General features: G+C 49.1%; 1 protein-coding gene across 1 annotated transcript; it reads left to right on the forward strand.

The window, feature by feature from the left end:
• Positions 1–1,534: 1,534 nt before the first annotated feature.
• On the forward strand, positions 1,535–24,594 carry gpatch8 (G patch domain containing 8). The gene is given in 10 exon segments (XM_048246598.1): positions 1,535–1,663; positions 10,018–10,090; positions 16,891–16,958; positions 17,126–17,212; positions 17,942–18,085; positions 18,277–18,407; positions 18,860–20,954; positions 20,956–21,170; positions 21,172–21,231; positions 21,290–24,594. Coding segments are annotated over 10 exon segments (4,704 nt in total). The 5' UTR covers positions 1,535–1,549; the 3' UTR covers positions 23,007–24,594.
• Positions 24,595–27,456: the final 2,862 nt, after the last annotated feature.

Here is a 27,456-nt window from a genome sequence, read left to right on the forward strand (position 1 = left end):
TGCCTTGAGTGTGCTCTTTTGTGCCTCTATATTGTATTGCTGTAACCTGAGTTCGCCAGCCTTTATTGATGCCTGTAGAGAGTTACACCTAGGTCACGTGGGTATGGCACAGTCCAGACCTGGCCATGACATGAGCCTATGATGCTTATTGAGACGACGTCAGATGACCCATTTACATTTGGGTGTTGTTGATTGCTCTGCAGGAGGTTTTAGAACGCAGGCTGTGCGGTAGCCGAAGCCCAATAGGAAGTAGGGGATTGACAGCAAGGCCCCTCTCTTGCCGATGCACAGCTGAACTCTCTGTTCAGAGGCTGCCAAAATGTACGATCTGCCCACTGAATAGGCTGAATGCTGGCATCTACTTATATGAATTATCGGGTGCCCGGGTCTGACTAGAGCCAAACTGTATTTCTTTAACTCAGTTTCTGCAGGCCACATTGGAAGTAAATAAGCTGCAGAGGGGTGTGAAACTTGTGCTTGTTTTTGTTATGCTCTGCCAAGCAGGCACAAGGAGTGGCTTTGGTGATGATGGCACATTTTGTCTGAAGCGTGACAAACAATATGGTAGAGTAGGTGAGGTGACCCATCTAAATATTTGCTGATCATTTTAAGAAGTATTTTGGTGCAACTATTGGTCTGTTGCATGTCAGTGATTTGTCCTTAGGGCTTTGCTCTGCTCTGCATAGCTGTTTTAGAAAGTCGGCTCTTTTGTGGGACCGGCAGAACGCCATTCCTGTGGCAGTGTTAATCTCCTGGATCTGGAGGCTGTTGGCTGGGCCAAGGGCTTTTTACCTGAAACTGAGGTCAGGTTGAGGTAGGACTGCAGAGTCCTCTTGGCTGCTTGTGGGATTTGTGCTGAGAACTTTGCCAGGTTTGTGTGTGTGTGTGTGTGTGTGTACGCGCGCAAGATGTGTGCCAGAACTCGTATATCAGTGTCGGCCCAGCTGTTCTCAACGTACGTGTTTTTCTTCTTTTGATTCCAAAGAGATGCATGTGTGCCTCAAAAGCAGTAACGTGTCACACAGTTGTCTCAGCTAGCCTGGTGACAAAGCCATAGCTCTGCCAATGGCCCCCTCGGCTCTGAGCACTGTGACCTGGAGGGGCTCTGGTGGAGTGTGGGTATTTTCAGACATAAACATCTGAAGTGTGTTAAAGGGCGAACATGGCCTCCAGAACATCTCTCGGGTCCCTTCCTCAGTGTCTGGGGTGGGAGCTGGAGGGATCAAGGCATCTGCTCCCTCTGTACAAGTTCTTAAAGGTTACTGAAGGTCATGAGGGATTCAGTTTCAGAATGTGGGCCACCATTTTGACGGTAGCATTTCTTTCTCCACCCTTGAAGAAATACTTGAGAATGAGAGCACTAGATGCGGGTATCATAGTGGACCACAATGTATGTAGGCCAACACGGGACAGTCGAAACTAATGAATACAAAACAGCTGTATCCCCCTCCACTTACACACACACTCACTCACACACACACACACACACACATAGTCACACACACACTTTTCTATGTGGGTATATTGGTGGATAATATGATCTGTTCTGATGTCTCTCTGTGTGTGTCCATTTGTGTGTTTACAGGGGGGAAATCACTTTGACCATTATGAGGAGGGCCAGCTGGAGTTGGAGCAGGCCTCTCTGGACAAGCCCATAGAATCGGTAAGGCCACACCTGTAGTGCCGTGTGATTGGATTAGACTTACTGCAGACCATCTATGAGAGTGAATGATTGAGCATTAGATAGAGGAATACGTCCCAGCCCCCACCCCAGCCCATCTCTCCCCTATATTATATGTGATGGTATAAAACATGCCTCCTCCCCACCACCACTCCCTAAGATCTAGATCTTAATAACTATCTCCCAAGAGTATCATTAGACCCCCGCCACTTTTTTTACATTGCTTCCCTTCCTTATTGCCATGTTTTGCGAGTCCCCCACCCCTCCCCATGCACTTACCTAAGATGTAGAAGAGACCATATCTGACCACTGCTTTTTTGTTTTTGTTTTTAAATGTTCTTAGCTCTGCCTGTGAGTGTGTGTGTGAGTGAGTATGAGTGTTTGTCTTCATAGACAGTAAGATATTTAGTCATTAGACTTTTGATCTGTTTGCTGTTAAAAGTGGACCATTTAAACTTCCAAAGTTGGAAACGGCACAGAATCTGTGGAGTGGATCACACACTGTTGTAACCCTCGCACCTTTTGCACAGTCTTATCGGCGCCTGTCAGGTCAGAAGCACGTTAACCTCCCCCACGAGTGGAACATCACTTTCACCCAGCTGCGGCAGCTTGCGGACTCTGCTCACGTGTGTCCGTCTCCAGCTGAGCAGCGCCGCATGGGTCTCGCTCTGCTCTCCAGAGCACTGACCCTGAAGGGCACCAGACCGCCTGATGCAGCTCAGCTGTGCATAGCTCCAGGAGCGCCAGTGCTCTGTGTACATCCATAATTACATATATTATGATATTCCTTTGCTTTTCTAGTGTTAAACTGAAGGTAGATGTCAGTGAAACGTGCATTTTAATTTGCATACATGGACAAGACCCTGAAGCTTGTGACGAGTGCTAGAAGTACTAGTTAGTAAGAAAGTGTTTGTTCCATGTTTATATGGAATTAGACATGGACGATACCTTGACATAATTAACCGCAAGATCAGATGCAGCCTTGAATAAATGGAACTAGTCTGCTTGAACCTACCCACACATTGAGACACATGAGTCATGTTCAAATGCACACTGTTATTTGCATGTTGTGTGGAACGTGATGAAGCAACTGATGAGTCTTCAACACTGAGTCTTCTACTGCTGGCGTAGGTGTTCTCCACATACAGCTTGGGCTCCCTCCACACACAGTTACAATCAGCCCATTGTGACTCCTTTGTGTTGGATACATGAGCAGCTGCAGCAGACAGCTGCACAGATTTCAGTAGAGTAGCCCACCAGAGCCCTAGCTCCTGTTGCTATGACCACCAGCTCATCGGTGGAGGTCAGATGTTCCCTCTACCCGCAAATACATGCATGCCATTCCCTCTGAATATGAGCCCTTTCCTCTGGTCACTTAACAACCTCCAACTACAAGCCTGGATATTATGTTGACCAACCTTTGGTTGGTGCTCTGATTTTGGTATTAGTGCGATGCATCTTGTCAATAATTTTCAGTAATTTTGTTCATTGATAGCTACAAACAGTATTTGGAATTGGGTGCAGTAAATTATTGCACTACTGTGCTGATCAATTCTCATTTCCCCTCACCCTCTCTGACCACTAACTTGCACGTCTACTAACTCTCTAGATGGTGGCATCAACTGATCACTTGCGGCAGGTAGTGGTCTTTTAGTGATCTCAGGCTTTAACGTGTGGCTTCCCCTTAAATGCTGTGTTAGGGTCAGCCCTCTCCTGACGCCCACCTCTCAGTGGGCTTTTGTGGGGTCCAGGTCTCCACTCTGCCCCTGCCGAGGCTGCACTAGCACCAAGGTGCAGCAGGGCTGTCGGCTGCTCTTGGGCTCTCGATTGGCGCAGAGAAAAGCCATTATCCTCTCTCGCTGTGCACACGAGAGCCTGCCAAGGGCCCTTCATCCACCAGAATCCCCAACAAACACTCCACTGAAGTGGGCTGCAGAGGACCTGAGCCTGGCTCCAGCCATGGGCGCCCACACACGCGCGCACTGAGAGGGAAAAGGGCACATATTACTGGTGTACCTTTTGTTTTTCCTCAGAGGGTTAGTTAGTGAAACTGAGGCTGATAATGTATATATTTTTATGGAGCATACAACAAGGAAAAGACAAAACTAACTTGAGAGCTTGAGAACAAGCCATCACCATGCCATGGCCCGTCTCCTGTTGTGGTGAACCGCATGCGGCCAAGGTTAATTATAGCCCGATGTCCATTGGCATCCTGTCACTGTGGGTGGATAAATAAAACTAGGACAAGGCTCATTACCAGATTTAGCCATGTGGGGAACACACACTCCTTAGAACTGTTACACTAAGAAACACACACACACACACACAAACATTATACTCAAATAAAGGTAATAGTTCATGGTCTCTCCTGTCTGCAATCCTCTCATGTCCCTGCACACACGCACACGCACGCGCTCACACGCACACGCACGGCAACACGGCCCACACAGACATTTGCCCTGCAGTGGACCAGCCTCTGTTGGCAAGTGTGCTGGTTGGACTCCTCTCTCTCTCAGTGTGTCATCCACTCTACAGACATGGAGGCGGGGCTAGAGAAAGGCTGAGATAGAGGATGGGAAAACGATTGGATGCAGTGTACATTATTGTGTGTGTTGGTGTTAGAGAAAGTGTTATACTCTAAAAGTATGTGTGTCTGTGTCTGTCTGTAAGTGTGTGTGTGTGTGTGTGTGTGTGTTGGGATAGTATGTGCCAGATATTTTCCGTATTGTACACAACTTGGGGTGTTCGACATTTCTCTCCTGCAGCGAATTGGCCCAAATTAGCTAAGCAGCTCTGACCGGTTTGTATCTGCACGCTCTGCTTTCCTTCTACTGTCTTTAGGGGCTCCTCGTAACGCTTCTCTCTCTCTCTCTCTCTCTCTCTCCCTCTCTCTCTCTCTCTCTCTCTCTCTCTCTCTCCCTCTCTCTCTCTCTCTCTCTCTCTCTCTCTCTCTCTCTCTCTCTCTCTCTCTCTCCCTCTCTCTCTGCTCACCCTCTCTCTCGCTCACCCTCTCTCCAACACAGTGATTCGGTGTACAGTACCCTCTGTCATTATGTGCTGGCATGGTGCTTGTGCAACTGGGACTGCATTTTTCGCTGACAAGGCACGTAGATAATATCGCAGGCAGCTTCTCTCTGTCTCTCCCTTTCTCTCTTTATCTCCCTCCCCCCTCTCTCTTTTTTTCTCTCACTGAGGCTTATCCTTTGCTCCCTCCCTCCCCCACAACAACGGCAACAAATGCCTCTCCTAGCATTAGCGGCTGCCCTCCACACAACCCAAACAAAACAAAATCCAGCTGGACGCGATGGAAGCTTGCCAGCACCCTCCTGCAGAGAACCTCGGCCCAAGTTAGGTGATGGTGCCCTTCCTGCTGACCCCTGGAGGTCGCGTTAAAGACGTGAGTCACGAAGCCTCTCTGCAGTGCTTTGAATCATCGGAAGCAGAGCTGAGACAGGGAGGCCAGAGAGATGGACAGGATGCTGCAGCAGCAGCAGGAGCAGCAGGAGCCTAACGCTGGGCACAGCACTCTGTGTTCATATAAAGCCTTTATTAGTGCACTAATGGGGTGGCATTCATGCAGGCTCAGCATTGTCCAAAACGGAGCTTGTGAATAGCCCTGCAAGATTAGAGATAGTGCCTATAGCTGCATGGATAGAGAAAAATGTGTTGTGTTAGTGCTATACTGAAAGGCTGAGTTAATTCATCGCCTACGTAGATGCAGCAACCTTCCTTAAGCAAAAAAGCTGCTCCACAGAGGTTCATTCATTCAGCTGATGGTTATCAGAACACGCAAGGCTGGCCAGCAGTTGAGAGGCCAGAGGCCCTAGTTCATCACCCGAGGAATTCCGTAGTGCGTCCACTCCCAATTCTGACCCATGAGGAGGTGCGTACAGCCGGTGGGGAGGGAGAGCAAGGAAAGGTGCCTCAGCCAATGGCTGACTGCAGTCTTTCTCACATGCTCCTGCACTATTGTCTATGGAGGGGGGTGGAAGGCCTGAGTTCTGCACACAGATCACCCTCCACACAGCTGTCCATTTTTGATTCTTCACACACACACACACACACACACACACACGCGACACACTGCATGCATTGATATATGCATGCAGTTGTCCAAGGATGATTTGACCCCCAGCTTCAAAGGCTTATCAGTAGTGTATTTTCAGTGCCCACACTCACACTGATGTGTGTGTGATTGAGATGGCTCCCGGTGACAGCTGTGTGGGAGTGTGTGTGAGAGTGTGTGTGTGTGTGTGTGTGTCTGTGTCTTATGGACATTGTGTGTGTGTCTGGTGCTCTCGCCTCTGCTCCCCTCCTCCTGCCTCTCATTGTGTGTGACTGGTAGGCAGCTAGAGGTCTGTGGCTCTTCATTTGGGACCTAGTGTTTTATTTCTCTTTCTTTGGTTCTGACCTACTCCCTTTCTGTTACTTTCTACACAAGTTCTGTACTCTTCTCCTTCTCCTCTCCCCTCTATCTGGTTCTCTAACATTTGGTTATTTGCTTTGCATGCCTTAACTAGGTAGCACTCAGTTCCTCTCTCACACCCCATAACCACGCCTTGCCACAAAGACAAAGAGATGAGAGATGTGCACAGGGCAGCTCTCTCTCCAGCACACACACACGCACACACACACACACACACACACGCACACGCACACACACACACACACACACACAGGCAGCAGAAAGAGAGCATTGTGAAGTGATAAGGGGCTGGGTGCTGATTGGTGCTCTTTGATCAGCAGCAGTAAGTGACGTTGATCATAATCTGCCCCAATCCAGCACCCACATTAGTCTAGCGTAGCCACCTGCACTCATCCCAGTACCCATACAGCACCTATCCACTGCCCATTACCACACACACACACACACACACACACCTCAGACTGCCCTGGACTATAAGTCTCTGTAGACCTCTCCTCCTTGTGGTTTAACATAAATAAGAAAAAATCCTTTTAAAAATCCTTTTAATCCCCCCTTCATACACAAGTACACACACCAACTCTACACCCCAATCTCTTTAGTTGGGGTAGAATTATACACACACACCTCTCTCTCTCTCCCCCATCTCACTGTCCCCTGGGAGTTAAGAGTCCCCAACACCTTTTTTTCATGTGTTTTATTTTTTATATATTTATGTTTAACCCAAGTTATTTAATGATTAGTAGTCTAGTGAAAGTCACCACGTGAATATGTTGCCATGCTTCTCACACCCATAGCCTGTAGATGTGATGTAACACTCTTGAATGCTGTGAGCTGTGGTAGTGTGTAAGATTGCGAGAGTAACGTAAAAAAAAAAAAAAAAAGAGTTGGTGCCGATGTGCACTAGCAGTGGTGACCATTTCTGGGCCCTTTTTTCTTGTGTTGTGTGACGTCTGACTGTTCTTTTGACAGGCCAGGTTTTATAAAGCCAGGTTCGTATGGACATGTTTATCCCTCCACCTGCACTGCTGTTGGACTCCTCAGCAATGTCGCTTTTTTCCATCTGTCTCTCTCTTCTCCCTCTCTCACTTGTTTTTTTTTGTTTTTATCTTCCTCTAAGTGCACCTGTCTCTTCCATCCCTTCACTCATGTGCATGCCACCTGTCTGTCACCTCCACAGACCCGCCTCCCCCTCCTCCAGAGCGGTCCATCTCTGCCCAGAACACCTGGAATCTCGATCAGCAAGTCCGCCTCAAATCCCCAGGCATGCTGTTGTGATTGGCTGCCCTAAATTCCAATTTGCCCTCCCCCTCAAGTATTCGCCCCTCTCCCTCCGTGCTGCCGGGGGAGACACGTGCGTGCTGAGAGCAGAGGACGCTGCAACCTCGGCCGGCTCGCAGTGCTGCAGAGGAAAGGAGAGGAGAGGAGAGGAGAGAGAGGAGGAGAGGAGAGGAGAGGAGGAGAGGAGAGGAGAGGAGAGGAGAGGACAGGACAGGACAGGACAGGACAGGAGAGGAGAGAGGAGAGGAGAGGAGAGGAGAGGAGAGGACAGGAGAGGAGAGGAGAGGACAGGAGAGGACAGGACAGGAGAGGAGAGGAGAGAGGAGAGGAGAGGAGAGGAGAGGAGAGGCTGTGCTCGTTTGTGTCCACTGCTGCAGAGCTGCTGCAGTGCAGGCTGGCTGGCTAGGCGGGGTTTAACCAGTGCAACATTCACTGTTTAAAGAGACCTCAGACGGATTGTCGATGAAACTAGCTTGTGTATCTGTTCAGAACAAAAGGAATGATAGGATGTGTAGTTGTGAGTTTCTTTTGTTTGTTTGTTTGTTTATTTATTTGTTTGCGCTGGCACAAAGCCACAAATGATTGCATTGCTGCACTGTGCTGTATTTTTGGGACTGCGCAGATTCAGAGGTGCACTGAAGCAGCAGAGAAGGTGCAGTCATCAGTTCTGTTCTGTGCCCCAGAGCTAGAGCAGGACACATGCGCACGCACTCACGTACACTCGCTGAAGAAGCAAGCAAGGAAACAAGCACTTCCCCCTCGGGGGTTCAGAGGAGAAATAAGGATACTTTATATGGAAACCATCTGGAAGAAACATCCCCATAAGAGAGTCTCTCTCTCTCTCTCTCTCTCCAACTCTGCTTGTCTTCCTCCTGTATTAAGTAGACCCCTTTTCTTATAGTGTAATTAGCTTAGCATAATGCACCAGTCGGTACAGCACTAGCCTGCAGCAGTCTGAATCACATGTTTTCGACACAGTCTAAAATGGGGATGGCCTTGAAGAGAAGGTGGCAACTCGCTGTTGGACCCTTAAAAAACATTATCTTCGGCCATTTGAGGGCGTGCATTGCATGCACAATCACCAGGTGTGTCAACAAAAGGGCGGAGATGGCGCCATGAGGGTGTGGCGTGGTCATATGCGGGTGACCAAACCACCTTCAGGCACTAACATCACTTGCGGTCACCCCTGTCCCCTGTCTCCTGAGCCATTCAATCAGTGCCTTGCCTGCGTCGCCTCTCCACCCTTCCTCGTTCAGTTCATGGCACTCAACGAGTTCCTGTTTTTGTCTGGTTAGATGACCCTTGACCCATGTGCATCACGGCTGTGTGCTCATCTCTCTGTCGGTCATCCAGCGAGCTGAATGGCTCTCACCGCTTTCCTGTGCTCATGGGTCGACTAACACCAAACCGCCCTCGTCCCCTCAAACCCCCTTTGTTGATGATTAACACCAGATGCATGCTGGGTAGTTTTGAGTTTTGAGTCTTCTCCTCCCTCTCTCTTTTATTTTTGTTGACTTCCTTCACCTCTCCGTGTGGACCTGCGTTGGTTTTGCTGTTTTTTTGTTGTGGTTAGCTGTAAATGAGCTTGGAGTCCTGGGAGCCTTTTTTCTGTTGTGCTGAATGATGATGATGATGATGATGATGATGATGATGGTAATGAGGATGATTGATGGGAAAGCTTTTTATTTTTTTGTTTCTCGCTTTTCATCTCTCTTTTTGTTCCATGTCTCTGTCTGCGCCGACTTGTTACCGGACATCTGAGTGTCATCAAACATGCTTCCCCTTTCTCCTCCTCTCTTTAACACACACACAGGGCCTTGGTGTGGTAGCCCAAGGCCTTTCTCACCCACCACACCCCACACACCTACCCTTCTCTTTCTCCCTTCTCTTTTCTGCCCCTCACTCCCCTCATTGATCCCCCTCTCGTTTGTTGTCTGTCTGGCTAATGCACCTGTGTTGTTGTTCCTTTTCTGATTCTGTGTGTTGTGTGTGTTTCCGTCTGTGTGGTGCTGTATATATGTATGCGCCCTGCCATACGTATATAAGCTCCTCTGTCGAGGGGGCAGCAGAGGGCTCCAGTCTTAGATGCACCCCGACGACTCTCTCTCTCTCTCTCCTCCCTCTCCCCCACTAATAGAAGCGAGGCTAGGATGGATGCATTAAAGACAGAGATTGAACTGATAGAAAGACAGATAGAGGTGTAGTCACCTAGACAGACTAGTTGCCTCTCTTCCTGTTGTCCAACCTTTCTTCCTCTACCTCCTCCTCCTCCTCCTCCCTCCTCCAGCTTTGTGCCTCCACGTCTCTGTGTGTGTTTCTCTCTCTCTCTCTCTCTCTCTCTCTCACACCTGCTCCTCTTCCTCTGATGAAGGGTAACAATCACTCAGGAGTGTAGGTGTGGAGGAGCAGGAGGAGGATGATTATGGTCTTGGTGATGTATAGGATAATGTTAGCTGTGTTTTGTGTGTGTGTATGTATGTGTGTGTGAGAGAGAGAGAGTGTGTGTGTGTTTGTTTGTTTGTGTGTGTGTGAGAGAGAGCGATTGTGAGGTGTGAACATATCTGTGTGTGCAGGGAAAGCTTCTCTTATTAGTGGAATATTTCTGGTCTCTCTCCCCTGTGTCCTCTGGCAGGATAACATCGGTCACCGGCTCCTGCAGAAACATGGCTGGAAGCTGGGACAAGGCCTGGGCAAGACCTTACAGGGTAAGGCCCACTTCTCCCCTCCTCTCTCTTCTCTCTCCTCTTCTCTCCTTGGTCTTCTCTTCACTTCTTCACTGCTTCTGGTTGCTCTCAGAATGTTTATTTATCTTCCTATCTCCCCCCCCCCCTCTCTCTGTCTCTGTTTTTGCTCTTTATCTCTCTCCTCTTGTTATCTTCTTTTAAAGTGCGCTCTAAGAGACAAATGATGCAGAAATGAGGGTCATGCATTTGATTTGAAAGCCAGTGGATGTGTGGATGGGTGGGTGGGTGAGTAAGGTCTGTACTCTGATGATGGGTGGGAGAGTAGGGCAGGGGTAGAGGGAGGAGGGTAGCAAGTAGAGGAGGAGAGGGGAAGAGAGAGGGCCTCAAATAAAACAGCGCGTTATCTGTGACGGTATCCTGAACCACGACGCACTTGGCTTGGAGCAAATCAAAGCAAAAACTAGAGCAGGGAAATTGACACACACACAAAAAAAAACTCCTTTTCTGGGAAGAAAGTGACACATTTAAATGGGTATTTTGATTTAAGAATATCCTACAAACTCAAGTCAAGTTTATTTACATACACACACACACATATGCACACACACACACACACACACACACACACACACACACGCACACACGCACACACTGTTGTTTATAGCCAACAAAACATCTCTGTAGAAGGCAACCCCTCCCGCCAGTGCTCGGTTGATTTGTATGAGGGCAGAGCCGTACACATTCCATCACACACACAAACAGATACACAGAGCTCTCCAGGGAAACACTCGTCTTATTGTGCACAGGGTGACAAACCACTGCATTGACATTTAGTGGGATTGGTGCCTGAGAAGCCATTTGGTGGGATTGGTGCCTGAGAAGCCATTTGGGCAGGGGGTGTCTTGTCAAGTTAAGGAAAATATAGCAGTCACATAGACTACAGCATGCTTGGCAATTTTGTTAAATAATGTCACATGATCTACTCACTTAAAAAAAACTAATATGGAAATATCAGACACACCCACTTTGGTAGAAACTCTAAAGAGTTGCATCATTCTGTGTAGAAACGTAAGGCCTGAACAACAGCTCACACCATTTTGTCCCCACCCTCCCAACAGCAAGAACAGCACCAGTGTGTGTGTGTGTGTGTGTGTGTGTTTGTTTTGCGGTTGCGTGGCGGTCCGCAGTGATGTGATGTCTTGGGAGCTGATGTCATTTTTGGCCGGCGGAGCGGTATTGAGGAATTGATTGTGGGGTTGCGGGGTCAGTTGATGTAGTGTTGTTCTAGCCGGACTCCCACACTGATACAGACGCGCAGAGCAGAGCGCAGTGGAGCATTTGTTTTTCCAACCGTGTTTGCTCAGTAAGCTGCATCTGCACCACATTAGAGCAGTAACATGCGCTAATGGAAAACACTTAAGCACCTCTCTCTCTCTCTCTCTCTCTCTCTCTCTCTCTCCACACCACCACACCACTTTCACTCTTACCTCAGAGAGGTCTAGGTAAGGGACTAATTTGTGGTATGGTGTGTGTGTGTTTGGGCACTGGTCATCAGTACCAAATAGGGCAGATTTCTACACACACTCCATCAAATAAGGAAAGGAAATGGATTAGTTTCACTTCAAAAGGAGGGAACAGACAAGTGTGTGTGTGTGTGTGGGGGGGGGGCGCCGTTGCAGAGGGACAGGGAGAGACCGAGGCAGCGAGCAAAACAGGGAGGGAGGGCATTATTGAAGAACAGCTCAGGCAGGACGAGTGGAAAATCTGATTGCCTCTCCCTCTGCTTAAGTCTTTCTGGCGTCATTTCTTCAGCTCTGCACAGCTGTGTGTGTGAGTGTGTGTGTGTGTGTGTGAGAGAGAGAGAGAGACCGTGTGTATGTGTAACTAAGAGGAAACACATGATGACAATGACTTAATGGATCACCTTGGGACTGTAATTTTGCCTTTACCCTAACCTGAAATTCTTCCCTCCCTGTTGTCCAGGAGACAGGCTGAGTTTGCATGTTAATAGACGTACTGCTGTGTGTTTTCGCCCCCCGAGTTTGACTTTCTGTTGAATTGACTCTGTTTTCATTCTTCTGTTTGTTTCTGTTGTGTTTTTTTATCATTTGTTTTTTTAGGTAAGGTTTGTAGGACCACCCCTATGTGGTGTGTGTATGTGGTGTGTGTGTGTGTGTACGTGCGTGCGTGCGTGTATGTGTGAACGGGAATAGGCTAACCCTTCTTTATAATGTAGCCTAACGTCTTCTCTTAGCTCTTTTCCTCTGTAAGCTTGATATCACTAAACCAATCTGCTGAATAATGCCAGCAATCTGATTTGACGTGCCAAACTAAATGAGAGCAGTTAGAGAAGCGGCAATGACTGATTGATTGATGATGAGGAATTTCTCTTGATTGGGAAGATGACGCATCATCATAGAACTCTTAGTGAATTTTTCCCCTTGATTAGTGGCTGCAATGGGGAAGGGGGATATGTGTATTTATTTTTTCCCGATTGGCTGTGAACTTGAGCGAGAGCTTTTCTGATTGGCTATGGTTATGACTCCGCCTCCTGTGAATGACTTGCAGAATGAGCCTGTGTCTCCGCCCACTACTTTCCCTTCGCCTTCGTTTTTTTATTATCTGTCTTGTACCCTGCTCCTGTCTGTGACGTGACCTGTATCAGTGTGGTTGTGTCGTGGGTGTGGTGTGTGTGTGTTTGGGCGTGTGTGCGTATGTATGTATGTGTGTGTGTGTGTGTGTGTGTGTGTGTGTGTTGGTCACTGCTGAGGGTGTGGGGCCAAAGTGCTTCGCCTTGCAGGAGAACCTCACAGTAGCCGGTGCCTAGTCCCCCCACTCACACCTGACATGAGCAGGACCGCTGAAGCCCCACTCTCCCTGTCTCCTCTCGCCCCCCACAGCCCCCACCCCCCTCACAAGGAGGTTTAAGCAGCACACAGGTGGAGGAGAGCATCAAGCAGGAGCATCACCGAGCCATAGGGGTGCATTTCTATTGGTGGACAACAGTGGTCTAAATTCGAGCAGAACACGCCAAAGCACACCATTTTAAACTGAATTAAAAGAAAGCTGCACAGATTCACCAGCAAAACAGTAATCGGCATTTGTGTGCAAGAAGGACTACACTAGAATGCATTAGTTCTGTGTTCTAATGTAGACTACATGCGACATTAGTGCATCCAGGAATCAGGTCGCTACAGACATGACGACACTGCTGAGTACATCTAATTAATATACTGGTATACTCTACAACAGTGCAGAGTATACCACACTAGATTTACTATACTACACTACTACAGTGGTGTACTCTATATAACAATCTAGTGTATACCATACTTGATTCAACCAAATCCCACACCATCCAAGATGACTCCTATACAGAGAATCTATACCAGTGCAGGCCACATTCGACTACACTAGTGCAGACCACTGTACTTGAACACAAAGACCACTGTGGCCCATGGTCCTGTTAGGCAGGTAATTGGTCAGTGCCTCCCCACAGTGCCTCTTAAAACTCGGCTCAGCCGAGCGCACCCCTCACCTCAGGACCTCCCTTGAAGGAGGACCGTGCTCTGAGTGTCTCCCCTCCTGAGAATGTGTCCCCAGCAGGTAGCATGGTAAGCCGAGAGGTGACTGTGGCGGTGGGTGGATAGTGGGCTAACAGGCACATAGTGTTCTCTTCCCGAAGGAGAACACTGCCTATCTAGAGGGCGGAACAGGTGAGGAGAAGGGTGACTGTGCTCTGATCCGTAGACAAAATTTGGACCTCAAGCATCCTTGATTTACATCTCTTGAAATTGTGCATGTCCAGTCTAAGCCTCGGTTCAGCAGAGGATACTACAGTACGTTCAAAAGACACAACATTTAGAACAGTGCCAACCTCAGGAAACACTCCCAAGCACAGCCATAGCAGGTGAGTGAGTAGGAGAGGCAAACAGACTGGTGTGGGGTTACTCCTGAAGGCACCCTGCCCCGAAACTTGACCCCCTCCTATAACCCCTTCACCTTTGACCCCTGATCCCTCTGTATGCCTCAATCTTCCTGCTTAACCAATTGGTGTTTCTTTTTTGCAGCATTATGATCCTGGCCATGTTGTGCTGATGGTAAACTTAGTGGTAAATGTTCTTTTTCCCCCTGATTGATTCTTTTCATTGTTTACTTTTTGTTTATTTTGATTTGATATTTATTTTATTTTGGTTACCCCCCCCGCCTATTCCCCGTTCCCCCCCTATTTTTGTTTTCCCTTTTTGGTTTATAATTCCTGTCATCAGAGCACCAGTGTTTTTCAATAGGCTTTCAACTCTCTTCCTCTCCTCTCCTTTCCCCTTCGCTCACTCTTCACTCTCTCTCTCTCTCTCTCTCTCTCTCTCTCTCTGGGTACTGGAGTTAGCCTTCATCCTGCTGCCTGTGTATCTGTGGTCATGTCTCCTCTCCTAGAGCATCCCCATGACGTTTGATTTCAGTTTTTTTATGTGTGTGTGTGTGTGTGTGTGTTAGGGGGTTTGGAGGTAGGGATCTCAGATTCACTTCCCTTTTTTGTTTCTGCGCACGCTTTGGTCATCAGAGAGTGTCGTCCCCCCACCTCCCCCCGCCCGCCCTCCCACCAGAGGAGCCTGAGTCTGTGCCCAGGTGCCTGTGTGTGTGTGTGTGTGTGTGTGTCTAAGTCCCAGGGGCTGTGTCGGGGATGGCTTAGGACCTGATTGATGACGCACAAGTACCCCCACAGCACTGCTCGAGCACCAGAGCACCACAACACACACACAGAAATACACAAACACACACGTATGGACTGAAAGCAAAAATGAAATGGGCAAGCATGCTTCAAATGTGCTCTTGTGTTATTTAACACAAGCGACCCACATGACTCATATTCTCCCAGTCTGATTGTCTTCACTTTTCCTTTTCTCTCTCTTACTCTACTTGCGTTCTCTCCCACTCGTTTTTCACACTCCTTTCCACACATATACACACACACACACACTCTTCCTCCTCGGGTGCTCTGGAGCTCGACAGTTCTGTGGGGATATGAGGGCTGTGATTATTCCATTGGGCTGAGCTACTGATATGAGGTAGATATGGAGATGTGGGGCTAAGATGAAGCTGGGCTTCTGCATATTTCACCATCCATACTCTTGTACCTGCCTGTTACTGTCAGTCAGTGGCCCCTCTCCTCCGTCTTGTGATGTGAGTGTGAGATTCAACATGTGTGTGTGTTGGGGGGGGGGGGGGGGGGGGGGTCTGGCCATGCGTAGATAGTTGGGTGTGGAATATGTGCTAACACCTGGGTTATACCACAGGTGAAAAAAAAAAGCAAGTTAAACTAGTGCTATAAAGGGGTTGAACATAGCCCATCTCTAAAAGCTGTGCTAAGAGACGCGGCTGTAGCGCGAGCCCAAGGGGATAATGGCCCAGGGGATGGTCCTGCCAGCGAGACAAAAAAAGGAAAAGGGAGAAACTGAAACCAAACTGAAAGGATTGAACTGAGTCAGGATTGGCTGTATTCATGGCGGCAGTTTCTGCAGCAGCAGCTCAGTATGACTTTTCATTGTTTTTGTGCCTCTTACCCCCACAAATACCCTGTGTGTGTGTGTGTGTGTGTGTGTGTGTGTGTGTGTGTGTTTTGTTGTGTGTGTGTGTGTGTGTGTGTGTTTTGTGTGTGTGTGTGTGTGTGTTTGTGTGTGTGTGTGTGTGTGTGTTTGTTAGTGTGTGTGTGTCTGGCTTGAATGAGTGTGTGTGTGTGTGTCCTGCTCTTTTAGCACAGGTAAGTAACTCCCACCCCTGCACTTGTCACCATGGCAACCTCTGACCTGTGACAGTCACTGCTGCTGCTGTAGCTCAGTGCTTGTGTCCTCTCACTCTGTTTTTTTTCTTCTCTCTCTCTTTCTTTCTCTCTCTCTTTCTTTCTGTGCTTCATTTGGCTGGTTATGAGTGGATTAAGCAATTATGTGTCGATCTCCAACCGTAGTGTTTTCTTTTGATTGTCTTTTTATCTTTTGTTTTGTTTCATTTGATTTATCTATTACGTTTTCTTTTCTTTTTGTTGTTTTGATTATTTTTTCGTTTGTTTGTTTGTTCTCTGAATTAATTTTCCTCTGGCCCAGTCCTTTTCACAGCTTGGTAACAACAGTCATGGTAACAAGAGTGAGTGAAGAGTGTGTAGGTAAGCAAACAAACTGATGGGAGATGGGAGGCAGGTCTGCTGAAGTGGTGATATGTCACTCAACGGTCATCCGTTAGCCTTGTAAGAGTGGCAGGAGAGGGATATGAACAGCAAGCGAGTGGGAGGGAGAGAAATGGATACAGACACAATTCTGCCAGTTTTATGTTCACTGTAGACTGACCTGCCTTCCAAATACTCCCATTCAAATCACCAGTTACTCTATAAATGGATATATTAAATAAAAAAAAAGATTTGGAACACACACATTATATTAATGACAAAAAAAAGAATTGGAACACACACAAATCTAGTCCTCAGTGGAATATATCTCTCATGGCAGTGTTGAAAATCTGGCACCTCAGAGCATCAAAATTTTAGTCCATAGAGTTCCCATCTGGCCTACATACTCCAGAGGAGCCAGGCTGCGTGGTAGGACCCTGGCGGAAGCAAGCCGTTAGAATGGCTGGGCGTTTGGTTCACTGTAGCTTTCTGGTCTCTTGCACTTGAAGGCAGTCTTTCTAACCCAGCACCCTGTGCCCTGCGCAGGCTGTCACCCCCACCCCTCCCCCCTATGCGCTGCGCCCCTGTGCGCTCCTGCTCCTGCCAAAAAAAACTAACGCTCGTCTCTCTCTGTGCCCCCCTCCTCCCAACAATACACAAACAGGCCGGACGGACCCTGTGCCCATCACCCTCAAATATGATGTCATGGGGATGGGGCGCATGGAGATGGAGGTGAGTGCGCTGCTTATTAATGTGTTTGTTTGGGTTTGGTTAAAGTCATCACTGTTTATTGCAGTGCTTTGTGTACATAATACAGTAATAATACAGTATGCACACCTTTGTATTGTTTATGCTGTGTGTGTGTGTGTGTGTGTGTGTCTGTCTCTGTCTGTCTGTAGTTGGAGACTGCGGAGGATGCCACAGAGAAGCGTAGAGTGCTGGAAATCGAGAAAGAGGACACAGAGGAGCTGCGGCAGAAGTACAAGGTCAGTTTCGTCCAGCCATGACTCAGCGCTTTCATCCCCCCCCTCCCCTTCTCTTCCTGCTTTATGGACTAACAACATGTTTTGAAACTGCAGTACAGCAGCTGAACAGGCTGATTTGCATCTCTGATAGTTGTGGTGGTTTTTTCTATTTGAATATGGCTCTCTGGTAAACACAATGTTTTCAAAGTCTCTCAATGAGTAAGTTCTTGACTAGAGGATATGATTAGTTAATGATGCATTCTCATTATTGGGATGACTGAGTGTTAGCTTGGGTGAACCCAGACAAATCTGGGAGCGAAGTTGCTTGGCAGATCCTACAATTCACAGCCATTTCCAAAATCACAGAAAATCCAGGAACCAATCACAACTGCTTATTAGGCATGGGGTGGGCTTTATATGATGATAAACAGATGAGCATGGTTAGCAGCGCTGTTGAATACATCCAAAGGCTGCACTGATGGCCTCAATATGGATGTGTTTGTAATTGAGTGAACCACTGCATTTAAAACCTTTGTTTCCAAGAAAGATGTGTTCGCTGTAATTCCGTAAAGATTTGGTAAGAGTTAAATGTCTCAATTTAAGTTTAATTTCACTACTCGTTACACCCCTTGGAAATCGGAAGTGATGGAGGGGGTCCCCAGGCCAATTCTCTTTTGAAAATTGCTCTGGTGTGAGCCAGGCTAACTGAGTGCTGCAACACAAAATCAATCACTGTGTATGCGTCTCCAGGACTATGCTGAGAAGGAGAAGGCCATTGCCAAAGCTCTGGAGGACCTGAGAGCTAACTTCTACTGTGAGCTATGTGACAAACAGTACACTAAACATCAGGAGTTCGACAACCACATCAACTCCTATGACCACGCACACAAACAGGTGAGAAAGAGGCTCGCAGTATGCATTGATAGGGTCAAGGGAATTTAATGAAAATATGACTGAATCTCGTATCTCATTTTCTGCCCTGGCTTTTACACCCTTGCCTTCATTTTGTTTTATTCTCCTCTTTACCTCCTTCATCCGTTTGTGTCCTCCATCCTGTTCCCTGCTTCCCATTCCCTCTCTTGCAGAGGCTGAAAGAGCTGAAGCAGAGGGAGTTTGCGCGGAATGTGTCGTCTCGCTCCCGGAAGGGGGGCAAGAAGCAGGAGAAGATGCTGCGGCGGCTGCACGAGCTGGCCGAGCAGAGGAAGCAGCAGGACCGGTGCGTGGTGCTGCCACCTAGTGTCCACTTCGGCACACAAACATCACATGTTGACATACACACACAAAACACAAACACACACATACACACACAACTGGTGTTCACACTCACTAACCCACAGCTCTTATGAGCACAATGGCCTTTTATGTGCCAGCCAACCCAAGCTGCTACCCCCTATCTTACATGTACGGTCACAGAATATCAACTACCCAGTGGAACAAGCTTGTTATGGCACAATCCCAGATTAAATGATGCATACTAATGAGACTGAGCTCAGTGGACGAGATTAAATTGATATGTTATGGTACACACGTGTAAATGTGTCTGAGTTAAATGTAATTATGATTTATCGAGGGTAATTAAAGTATGGTATTTATGGGAGAGGAGATTTGGTAAATGGCAACATTCCTGTCTGTCAGTTTAAGAATACTATTTGATCACATTTTCTACAGGACTCCTGGCAGTGGCCCCATGTTCAAGGCCACTACAGTGGCTGTGGACGGTGAGAAGGGGGACGACAGCGAAGCCTCCAATCCAGATGGCGTCCCCATGGTGACGGACAGCCCAAGCGAAAGTTCGACCGTCGAGGAGCGAGGAAACCAGGGCTCCCCACGGCCCGGCCCGCCCATCAGCTTCTCCTTCGGCAAGCGCAGCGGCTCTCCGAGCACCCAGGGGGCGGCGGGGGCGGTGGGGGCGGTGTCGGCGGCGGCGGCGGCGGCGCAGACGCCCAAGGTCAGCGTGTCCTTCTCCTTCGCCAAGAAGGCCCCAGTGAAGCTGGAGACAGTCGCTGCCCTGTTCTCCGACCCGGGGGAGGAGGTGCTAGAGGGGGAGGAAGGCCAGGAGGAGCGCACGGCCAGCGCCGGTGAGAAGCCAGCCGGTGAGACAGAGTTGACCGGGGCAGGAGGTAGCACTGACAGCGTAGCTGCTGGTGATGCTACAGCAACGCCAGCAGCAGCAGCAGCAGCAGCAGTAGCCACGGCGACAGGCAGTGAAGACCAGTCGGCAGCCGACGACGGCGCCTCACTTGCCTCCACACTTGACAAACTGAAGATGATGATGAAGAAAGAGGAAGGCTATGCCGGGCAAGAGCCCCAGTACTACCACTATATGCCGCCCGCACACTGTCGGGTCAAGCCTCACTTCCAGTTCCTGTTGTTTATGAAGGCCTCGGACCAGTGCCCGATCCCCGAGGAAGAGGACGCGGCAGAGGAGAATGGGAAGAAAGCAGCCCCAGTGGAGAGTGAGCCAACGGTAACAGTAGAAGAAGCAGCAGCACCACCAGCGTCAGACGTGGAAAAAAAAGATGGAACAGAAGGGAAAGAAGGGACTGGTGACACGCCAGACAAAAGGACCACACGGATAAAGAGCCCACAGCCCACGACCACCAGCTGCAAACCTGAGAGAGAACCAGAGAGCGAGATCACATTGAGCAAGCACACAGAGCCCACTCCTGCCTCCTCCTCACCCAAAGTGAAAACGGAGAAGGGTGAAGAAGGTTCCGTAACCCCCACACCGTCTGCCCCTACCCCTCCTGTGGCACCAGCAGGAGACACTCCCAATCCCGAGGGCCCTCGGATACCGACGGGCCCCTTCTTCCCAGTGCTGAGTAAAGACCAGAGCACCACTCTACAGTGGCCCTCGGAGCTGCTGGAGTTCACGCGCGCACAGCCCGCCCTCTCCTACAGCTGCAACCCCCTCTACTTCGACTTCAAGCAGTCCCGCTGCCGGGCCGCCAACAAGAACGCCAAAGCAGTAGGCAGCGGGGAATCCAAACAGGGCACCGCTGGGGCGGGCAAAGCTGGGACTGGCGGTGAAGGTCAGGACTCAAAGCAGGATAATCCAGACAGTGCCCCCTCGACGAGCCAGTCGGACCCGGCGGCGAGGCCGGCAGAACCGGACCAGCCCAGCCTGAAGCCAGAAGGGGGCGATCAGCAGGTGCAGGACCTGGAGGCCGGAGGGTCCAAGAAGAAGAAGAAGAAAAAGAAGCACAGGAAGAGCAAGCATTCCAAACGCAAGAACAAAGAGAAGAGCGGGGCGGCGGAGGGCGAAGGAGAGGCCGGGGCGCCGCCAGAGAAGACCAAGAAGAAGAAGAAGAAGCACAAACGAAAGAAGAGTAAAAACAAGAGATCCGGAGAGGAGGAGGATGGGGATGGAGCAAAGGAAATAGAGAAGGAAAAAGACAAAGATAAGGACAAGGAGAAAGACAAGGAGAAAGACAAGGAGAAGGACAAGGACAAGGATAAAGATAAAGACAAGGAGAAAGAGAAGAAGAAAGATAAAGAGGAAAAAGGAGCCACTCCTTCCGAGTCTTTGGCAGGGAGTTCCACGGCCACTGAGGCGGGTAAGAGAAAGCGTCCGCTGAAGGAGGGTACGCAACGTTCCACTGGAGAGGAGAGCAAAGCCAGCGTCTCGGAGGAGCACAACGGTAACAAGCGCGCAAAGGTGGAACCTCGTGTTCCCCCGACATCTTGCTCGGCCTCTGCCCAGCGAGGGGGCTCGGGGCACGGCCGTCCGCCTAGCAGTGAGAGCGAGGAAGAGGGCGGCGGGGCTCTCGTCCAAGTCCAATACTCCGCCGGGCGCCTCCTCCGCTCCCATGACCCAGAGTCGGCGTCAGCGCAGCGAGGACTCTGCCCGCTCCCGCAGTCGCTCCAGTCGGCACGGTGACCGGCATGGCCGGCGCCACCATCACCACCACCGCAGCCAGTCGTGCTTTCGAGGTAGCTCAGGCGGCTCTTCGGCAGCAGCTACTGGTCGCCACAGCCGCCTTCTCCGATGCTTCTGGCGACTACAGCGCCCGGTGAGCTCGCTCAGCCAAGCGCCCGTCGCGCCGTCGTCGTCCGCTCGCTCCTCCTCCCGCCGGCCCGACTCCGGATCGGGTTCAGGCTCGACTCTGCCGTCGAGTCGGCCCGGGATCATCGCTACTCATCGACGTCCTCGTCATCTGCCTCGCGCTCCCGCTCCCGCTCTCACGGCCGCGGCAGCAGCAGGCGCCACCGGCGACGCAGCAGCTCCCGAAGCTCCAGCAGTCGCAGTCGCAGCCGAAGCAGCAGCGGCGGCAGGCGCTCGTGGCGCCGCAGCTACAGCCGCAGTTCGGCCTCGCGCTCGTCCCTCTCTAGCCGTGGTTCGCCTGCGCACCGGAGCCTCAGCTCAACTCGCCGCTTCAACCGCACCAGTATCTACCGCTCGCAATCGCCGCGAGGCTCCTCCGGACGTGCGGGTGGAGGACGCACCAGTGGCTCGCAGGGCCCACGGACGTCGGGCGGGAGTGAGGGACGGAACTCTCTCACGGCCCGACAGCTGCTGGAGAAGATCCAGTCCCGCAAGGGCTCGGACGAAATGGGCTCGGGCTCAAACAAACCTGGCGGCAAAGTCAAGGACCCTCCGCAGGGCTACTTTGGGCCCAAATTGCCCCCATCTTTAGGTAGCAAAGGCATGCTGCCCTTATTTGGCAAACTGCAGGCAGGTAAGAAGCCATCTCTGCTTCCCCTGACTCGGCCAGAAGACCCAAACAAGGGCGCTGGGAAGAGCTCCGAGGCATCAGGGGAGGTCATCCTGGTGGAACAAATCAGGGAGTTTCCCCCTCCTCCCCCGCCTCCTGTTCCTCCAGCCCAAAAACAGCAGAAGCAGCAGGAAGAAAATCCCCCACTGGCAACCAACTCCTCTGAGGAGCCCCAGGCCCACCCTGAGCCTCAGCTGTTTGAGCAGGAGTCCGTTCTTCTGATTCCACCCTTCCAGGGTGACCAGGCCCCCGACCCATCGGCCCCAATCATGGAGCGCCTGATGGGACCGCAGCCCACCATGCACCCTTACTCCGGCGGCTACGTGCCGCCCAGCATGGAGGAGGAGGAGCTGGGCATGGAGGCGGAGGAGGACGGCCTGGCGCCGCTGGAGAGCCAGCCGATCACCTTCACGCCCGAGGAGATGGAGAAGTACAGCAAGCTGCAGCAGGCCGCCCAGCAGCACATCCAGCAGCAGCTGCTGGCCAAGCAGGTCAAGACCTTCCCGTCTGCGGCGGCTGCAGCGGCGGCGCATAACCTTGCGGCCGCCGCGAACCTCCAGCAAGCGCCACCGCCTCCCCCCGCGGCGGCGCTGCAGCAAATCCACATCCAGCAGCCGGCCGTATCGGCCGCCTCGGCCACCTCCATCACCACGGTGCAGCACGCCATCTTGCAGCACCACGCGGCGGCCGCCTCCGCTGCCATGGGCCTCCACCCAGCGCACCAGGCGCACCACCAGCTCCAGGCCCACGCCCAGCTGGCGCAGGTGCACCACATCCCGCAGCACCACCATCTGACGCCCATCTCGCTCTCGCCACTCGCCGGACACTCGCTCGGACACTCTCTGGGCCACCAGCTGAGCCATGCTGGACTCATCCCCGCACACCACACCGCCTTCCTGTCGGGACAGCCCATCCACATCATCCCTGCGTCGGCGCTCCACCACACGCCCCTGGCACTCCACCACATGCCCCACGCCATTTACCCCACGCTGTTCGCCCCGCGGCACACCTCGGCCTCGGCCGCCCTGCAGCTACATCCCCTCCTGCACCCCATCTTCTCCGGCCAGGACCTCCAGCACCCCCCCAACCACGGCTCCTGAGAGGGGGGCGCTCCACTGGAGAACAGACTCCAGCAGGGGAGGAAGGGGAGGAGGAGGACGAGAGGCAAAGATCCACTTCATGCCGGCCTCCTCCTGCAGCGTCTGACCTCACCCAGTCAGAGCAGGTGATGGAGGTGGAAAGGGAGGGAGGGTGACTCCTTCAGGACCGGCTCTCCTTCAGGCTGTTTGGACGATGTGGCGTGACTCCCCAGCTGATGTTCCTCCACTGGGGGGTGCTGTCTATGCAGGACAGAAGCAATGGGGCTACTGCGGTCCCCAAGACCTGACCTCACCTTAGGGGGGACTATGGATGGGCAGAGCTATGTTGGTGGGCAGGATAGGGGCTCTCGATGAGTCCCAAAGGCAAGATGAGATAATGCAGGAATCCACTGGAGTATTTTTCTTATTGTTTACTTCAAATCCTGCTGTTGACATTGGTCTCCAGTTTTTTTTTTTTTTTTTTTTTTTTTGCACCCCCCACCCCACCCCACCCCAAGAGAACCTGGTAGGCTAAAGTCATGAGGTGTTGGGGGATGGACATCACGTTAACAGGTTTGTTTTTTGTGTGGCATATTGATAATATATCTTGTCCTAAAATAAGATTTCTAAGCTTCAAAAATAATATTACTGTTCTTCTGCCTGTCAGTGGCATTTTCTCTCTCTCTCTCTCTCTCTCTCTCTCTCTCTCTCTCTCTCTCTCTCTCTCTCTCTCTCTCTCTCTCTCTCTCAACCCCCCAACCCATGATGGTCAAAATCATGGTCATGCGCTGAAGCATGGGGCCAGGCCTCTTCAGCAAATGCATTATGTGGTACTTGAATTTGTCGATTCTAAAATATTAGTGTAGAGTATTTAGCTAACAAAAGCCATTGCTTTTCTTTTCTAAGTCTTAAAATGTCGTTCTACAGCTGACTGAACAAAGGGTTCACTGTAAGTCCCAAGGTCCTGGCCTAGTACAAAGGACACCCAGGGACACACTGGTTACACTGACTCGAAATGTTATGACGTTCTGAATGTCAGTCATAAGCAGGAAGTGCCAGACCACTTCCCTCTCATGCAAGGAATGAAGTGTGTAGAGGTCTCTTTTGGGTTTGTAGGTCATTCTCCCACCAAGATCAGATTCTTTAACTCTTTAACTTGCACTGAAATTTACACATGGAGATGCTGTTTTTCTGCATCATGTAACAATTGTAATGATTGTAGTATACTGCAATAATTTTATTTTCTATTCTGAAGTTTTTTTTATTTTATTTGATGTATCTGATGTATCCTAAGAAAATAGGATTCCCCTTTCTGGTGTAATTTAGCTCATTGTAAATAAGGTTGCCGTAGTTGAAGTCAAATGTAAAGTTGTAGAGGTTTGTAAACCCCTGTACAAGATAAAGATGAACACAAAAAAGGAAAAAAAAACAAACAAAAAAAACAAGTAAAAGGCATGGAGGGATGGGAAGCAAAAGGGGGTAAACGGTGTCCACTTTTGTCTCTGGAGGGGGAAGGTGGTTATATGAAATATACTCTGTACAGGGCAGTAATGAAATCTGCTTTTATAATTTCTTAAATGAGTCATCAAAATAAAGAATTTCCAGTTGACATGACAGCCTTTGCAATGAATCATTTACCTGAATTAGAGCATATGCTTGAATCACAATTCACTTTTATAACATCTGTCTATATAACATCATGATTGATCATGCTACTGGCCATGAAGCTACACGCTTGTGAAAACACTGAAATGCAACCTCAGTGCTTCAACTGCAGATCTGATGATCGTTTTGATCAGAAAGAGCTGTGGCTATTGATAAACATTTATAACAAAACATCCTGTGTAGTCTGGATGCTTTACCACAGAAAACGGGCCGTTAATGCAGCAAGACTCCTGCTCATTCAGCAGCACTTTTATGGGTGACTTGCATCTGATATGTGGGTTACTTAAGAAATGTGTGCTAAGTGGTTCCATGCTAGTTCCACGCAACTGTATCGCTTAAACATAACTTAATGTGGATGTGTGCTAGATATCTTTTTAACTTAAATTAATTGAACATGACAATACTGTCCTGTTCAATCAAAGTAATATTAAGTTGAGTCAATGTAAGAATGCTGAATTAATTGAACATAACAGCATTAAGTTGGGTGAACACAACCATATTAAGTTGGTTCCATGTAAGAATAGTAACTAAAAATGAAGTAATTCAATTACTTGGCATCTACTCCATTCACTCTTGTTCAGTTAATGTTATTTCATTGAGTCCATTTTAAAGAATATAGTAGGCTTAGATTTATTATGACCGCCGCGGAGCGAAGCGGTCATATAGGTTTAGTCAGTTTAGCATATAGGTTTAGTCAGTATCTTCTTCTATCTTCGTCCCACAAGGATGACACAGAACCATTGTTTTTCATTTTGATCCGTCGTTCATGGGGGGCCATACAATAAATGAATTTATGTGTACATTTAGTGACCGTACACCAACTGGCCTGTGGATGGCTGGACACAGTTTTCTGTTAATATCTTGAGACCTGTAGGGCCTAGGATGACCAATATTTTTTTATATGTTGGCCTCCAGGGGCCATGTCAACCCATCTCATATCCACTCATTTGATGTATAGCGCCACCTAGTTAAAAAAGAAAAGGCAAAAACAAGGCATTGTAATCGCAGGTATCCTTGGCTGACAGGTTCAAAACTGCACGGAATTTGAAATGTAGGATCATTATGACACCCTCTGAATGCAAGCCAAGTTTTCGTGGAATTCCGTTTATGGGGGGCCATACAATAAATGAATATATGTGTACATTTAGTGACTACACTACGCATGCAAACACACAGAACACACGCAAACACACAAAGATACATGCACACACATGCAGGCACACACACATACACACAACATGAAAGCACAGGTTTACGGAACCGTCTTTTGGGATTCGTTTTCCGACTTTTTTTGTTTTTTGCAACACAGCTAAGACACAGGCTAGTTCTTTGGCATAAATTCCCACCCCTCTTTTCTATATTCCTGAGACGTTGCTGATTGGATCATAAACAGCCACAGCAACGAAAAGGAACGACTGATTCTTCTTTATTATTGTGTTACATTTTCCAAATGTAAAGCACTTTGAGCTGCATTCTGTGTATGAAAGGTGCTAAAAAAAATAAAACTATTATTATTATTATAGTTACCTAGCTGGGATTCACGTAAACCACACTAATAAAACGGAACTCTCACTAAAATTAGCGAGACTTATCGAAATAAGCCAGGTTTAGCCTTCAGCAAGGTCTAGGCCTACCCCTCCTAGGCCTACCCCTCAGACCTCTGACTGCACAGGCTGTTGTAATATGTAAGAAACTCTATGAGGTGCAGAATGAACTCTGCATGCCATAAGCATAGTAATTAAAAGTTTTGATCCTGAACATGAAAAGACAGGAAATGGGAAGCAGCTGATAAAAGTTCCAGAAACATACCTACCCTCCTCTCAAACTGATATTGGTGCCAGAACATTTAACATCCATTATGGTTTACCAACAAAAATAAGCGAGGTAACTCCACATAATTGCAAGGTCAGTTTGTTTAATCGTTTGTTCCCCTATCCTCATATGAATTGGAAATTCACTACCTGGAGATGTTTACTTTTCTCAACTTGAACTGTGCAATTGCAGAACACTATTTTGCTGCCACTAGGAGACAGTAGAGTGAAACCCACGCCCTCTGCAGAATTGTTTTTGAGGGTTCTGTAAGAAGGACCACGGACAGGGGAGGCATAGAGGATGGCTATTCATGGGTTGTATAGTACTCCCATACTTAAGCCAAAAGGTTAATGGTCTTTACTGTTATCAAACTATAAATCATAAATCATAACAAGACAGTGTAGGGGTCAGTGTAACAAGACATGTTTCTCTGCTGTAGTGGGACAAATACATTCAATTGTATGAATGAGTCTGTTCAGGTTAATAGAGGTTTCCGATACCAAAGACCTATTGGCTATAGAACACGTCTACACCCATTGCATCAAAACAGCCTTCTGGCCTTGATCCCAACACTAGATTGATGACAAAAACGTCATTAGTTATCCTTTTGAGGGTTTTTTCTGTCATGTACTTCAATACAAACCTTTGGTTAAATTCAGGATTAAGACTACAGCAGTGAGATAGGACAACACTCAACTGTATTTGATGGTAGTCTTTCAGTTATGATTCCAGTCTAGAACAGAAATTATGCCTTGTTATCTGACCTACCAGCAGATCCTTGAAGTGAAATCTTCACTTTGAAGTTATTGCACTTGTAGTTGCTTGTGCGTGGGCATCAAGTCTTCCCTGGGAGCCTGATCTCCAGCTATATTGCTGCTCCAGGATGTGACCCCACCATGCTTCTTCAAATCAAATCTACAAAGCAGCTCAACAGGACATCCATACAGTGACCTTTATGATCTGCACTGCAATTGTTACTTGAGTAATTTTTCAA

The sequence above is a fragment of the Alosa alosa genome, chromosome 6, assembly GCF_017589495.1.
Source record: "Alosa alosa isolate M-15738 ecotype Scorff River chromosome 6, AALO_Geno_1.1, whole genome shotgun sequence".
Taxonomy (NCBI): domain Eukaryota; kingdom Metazoa; phylum Chordata; class Actinopteri; order Clupeiformes; family Clupeidae; genus Alosa; species Alosa alosa.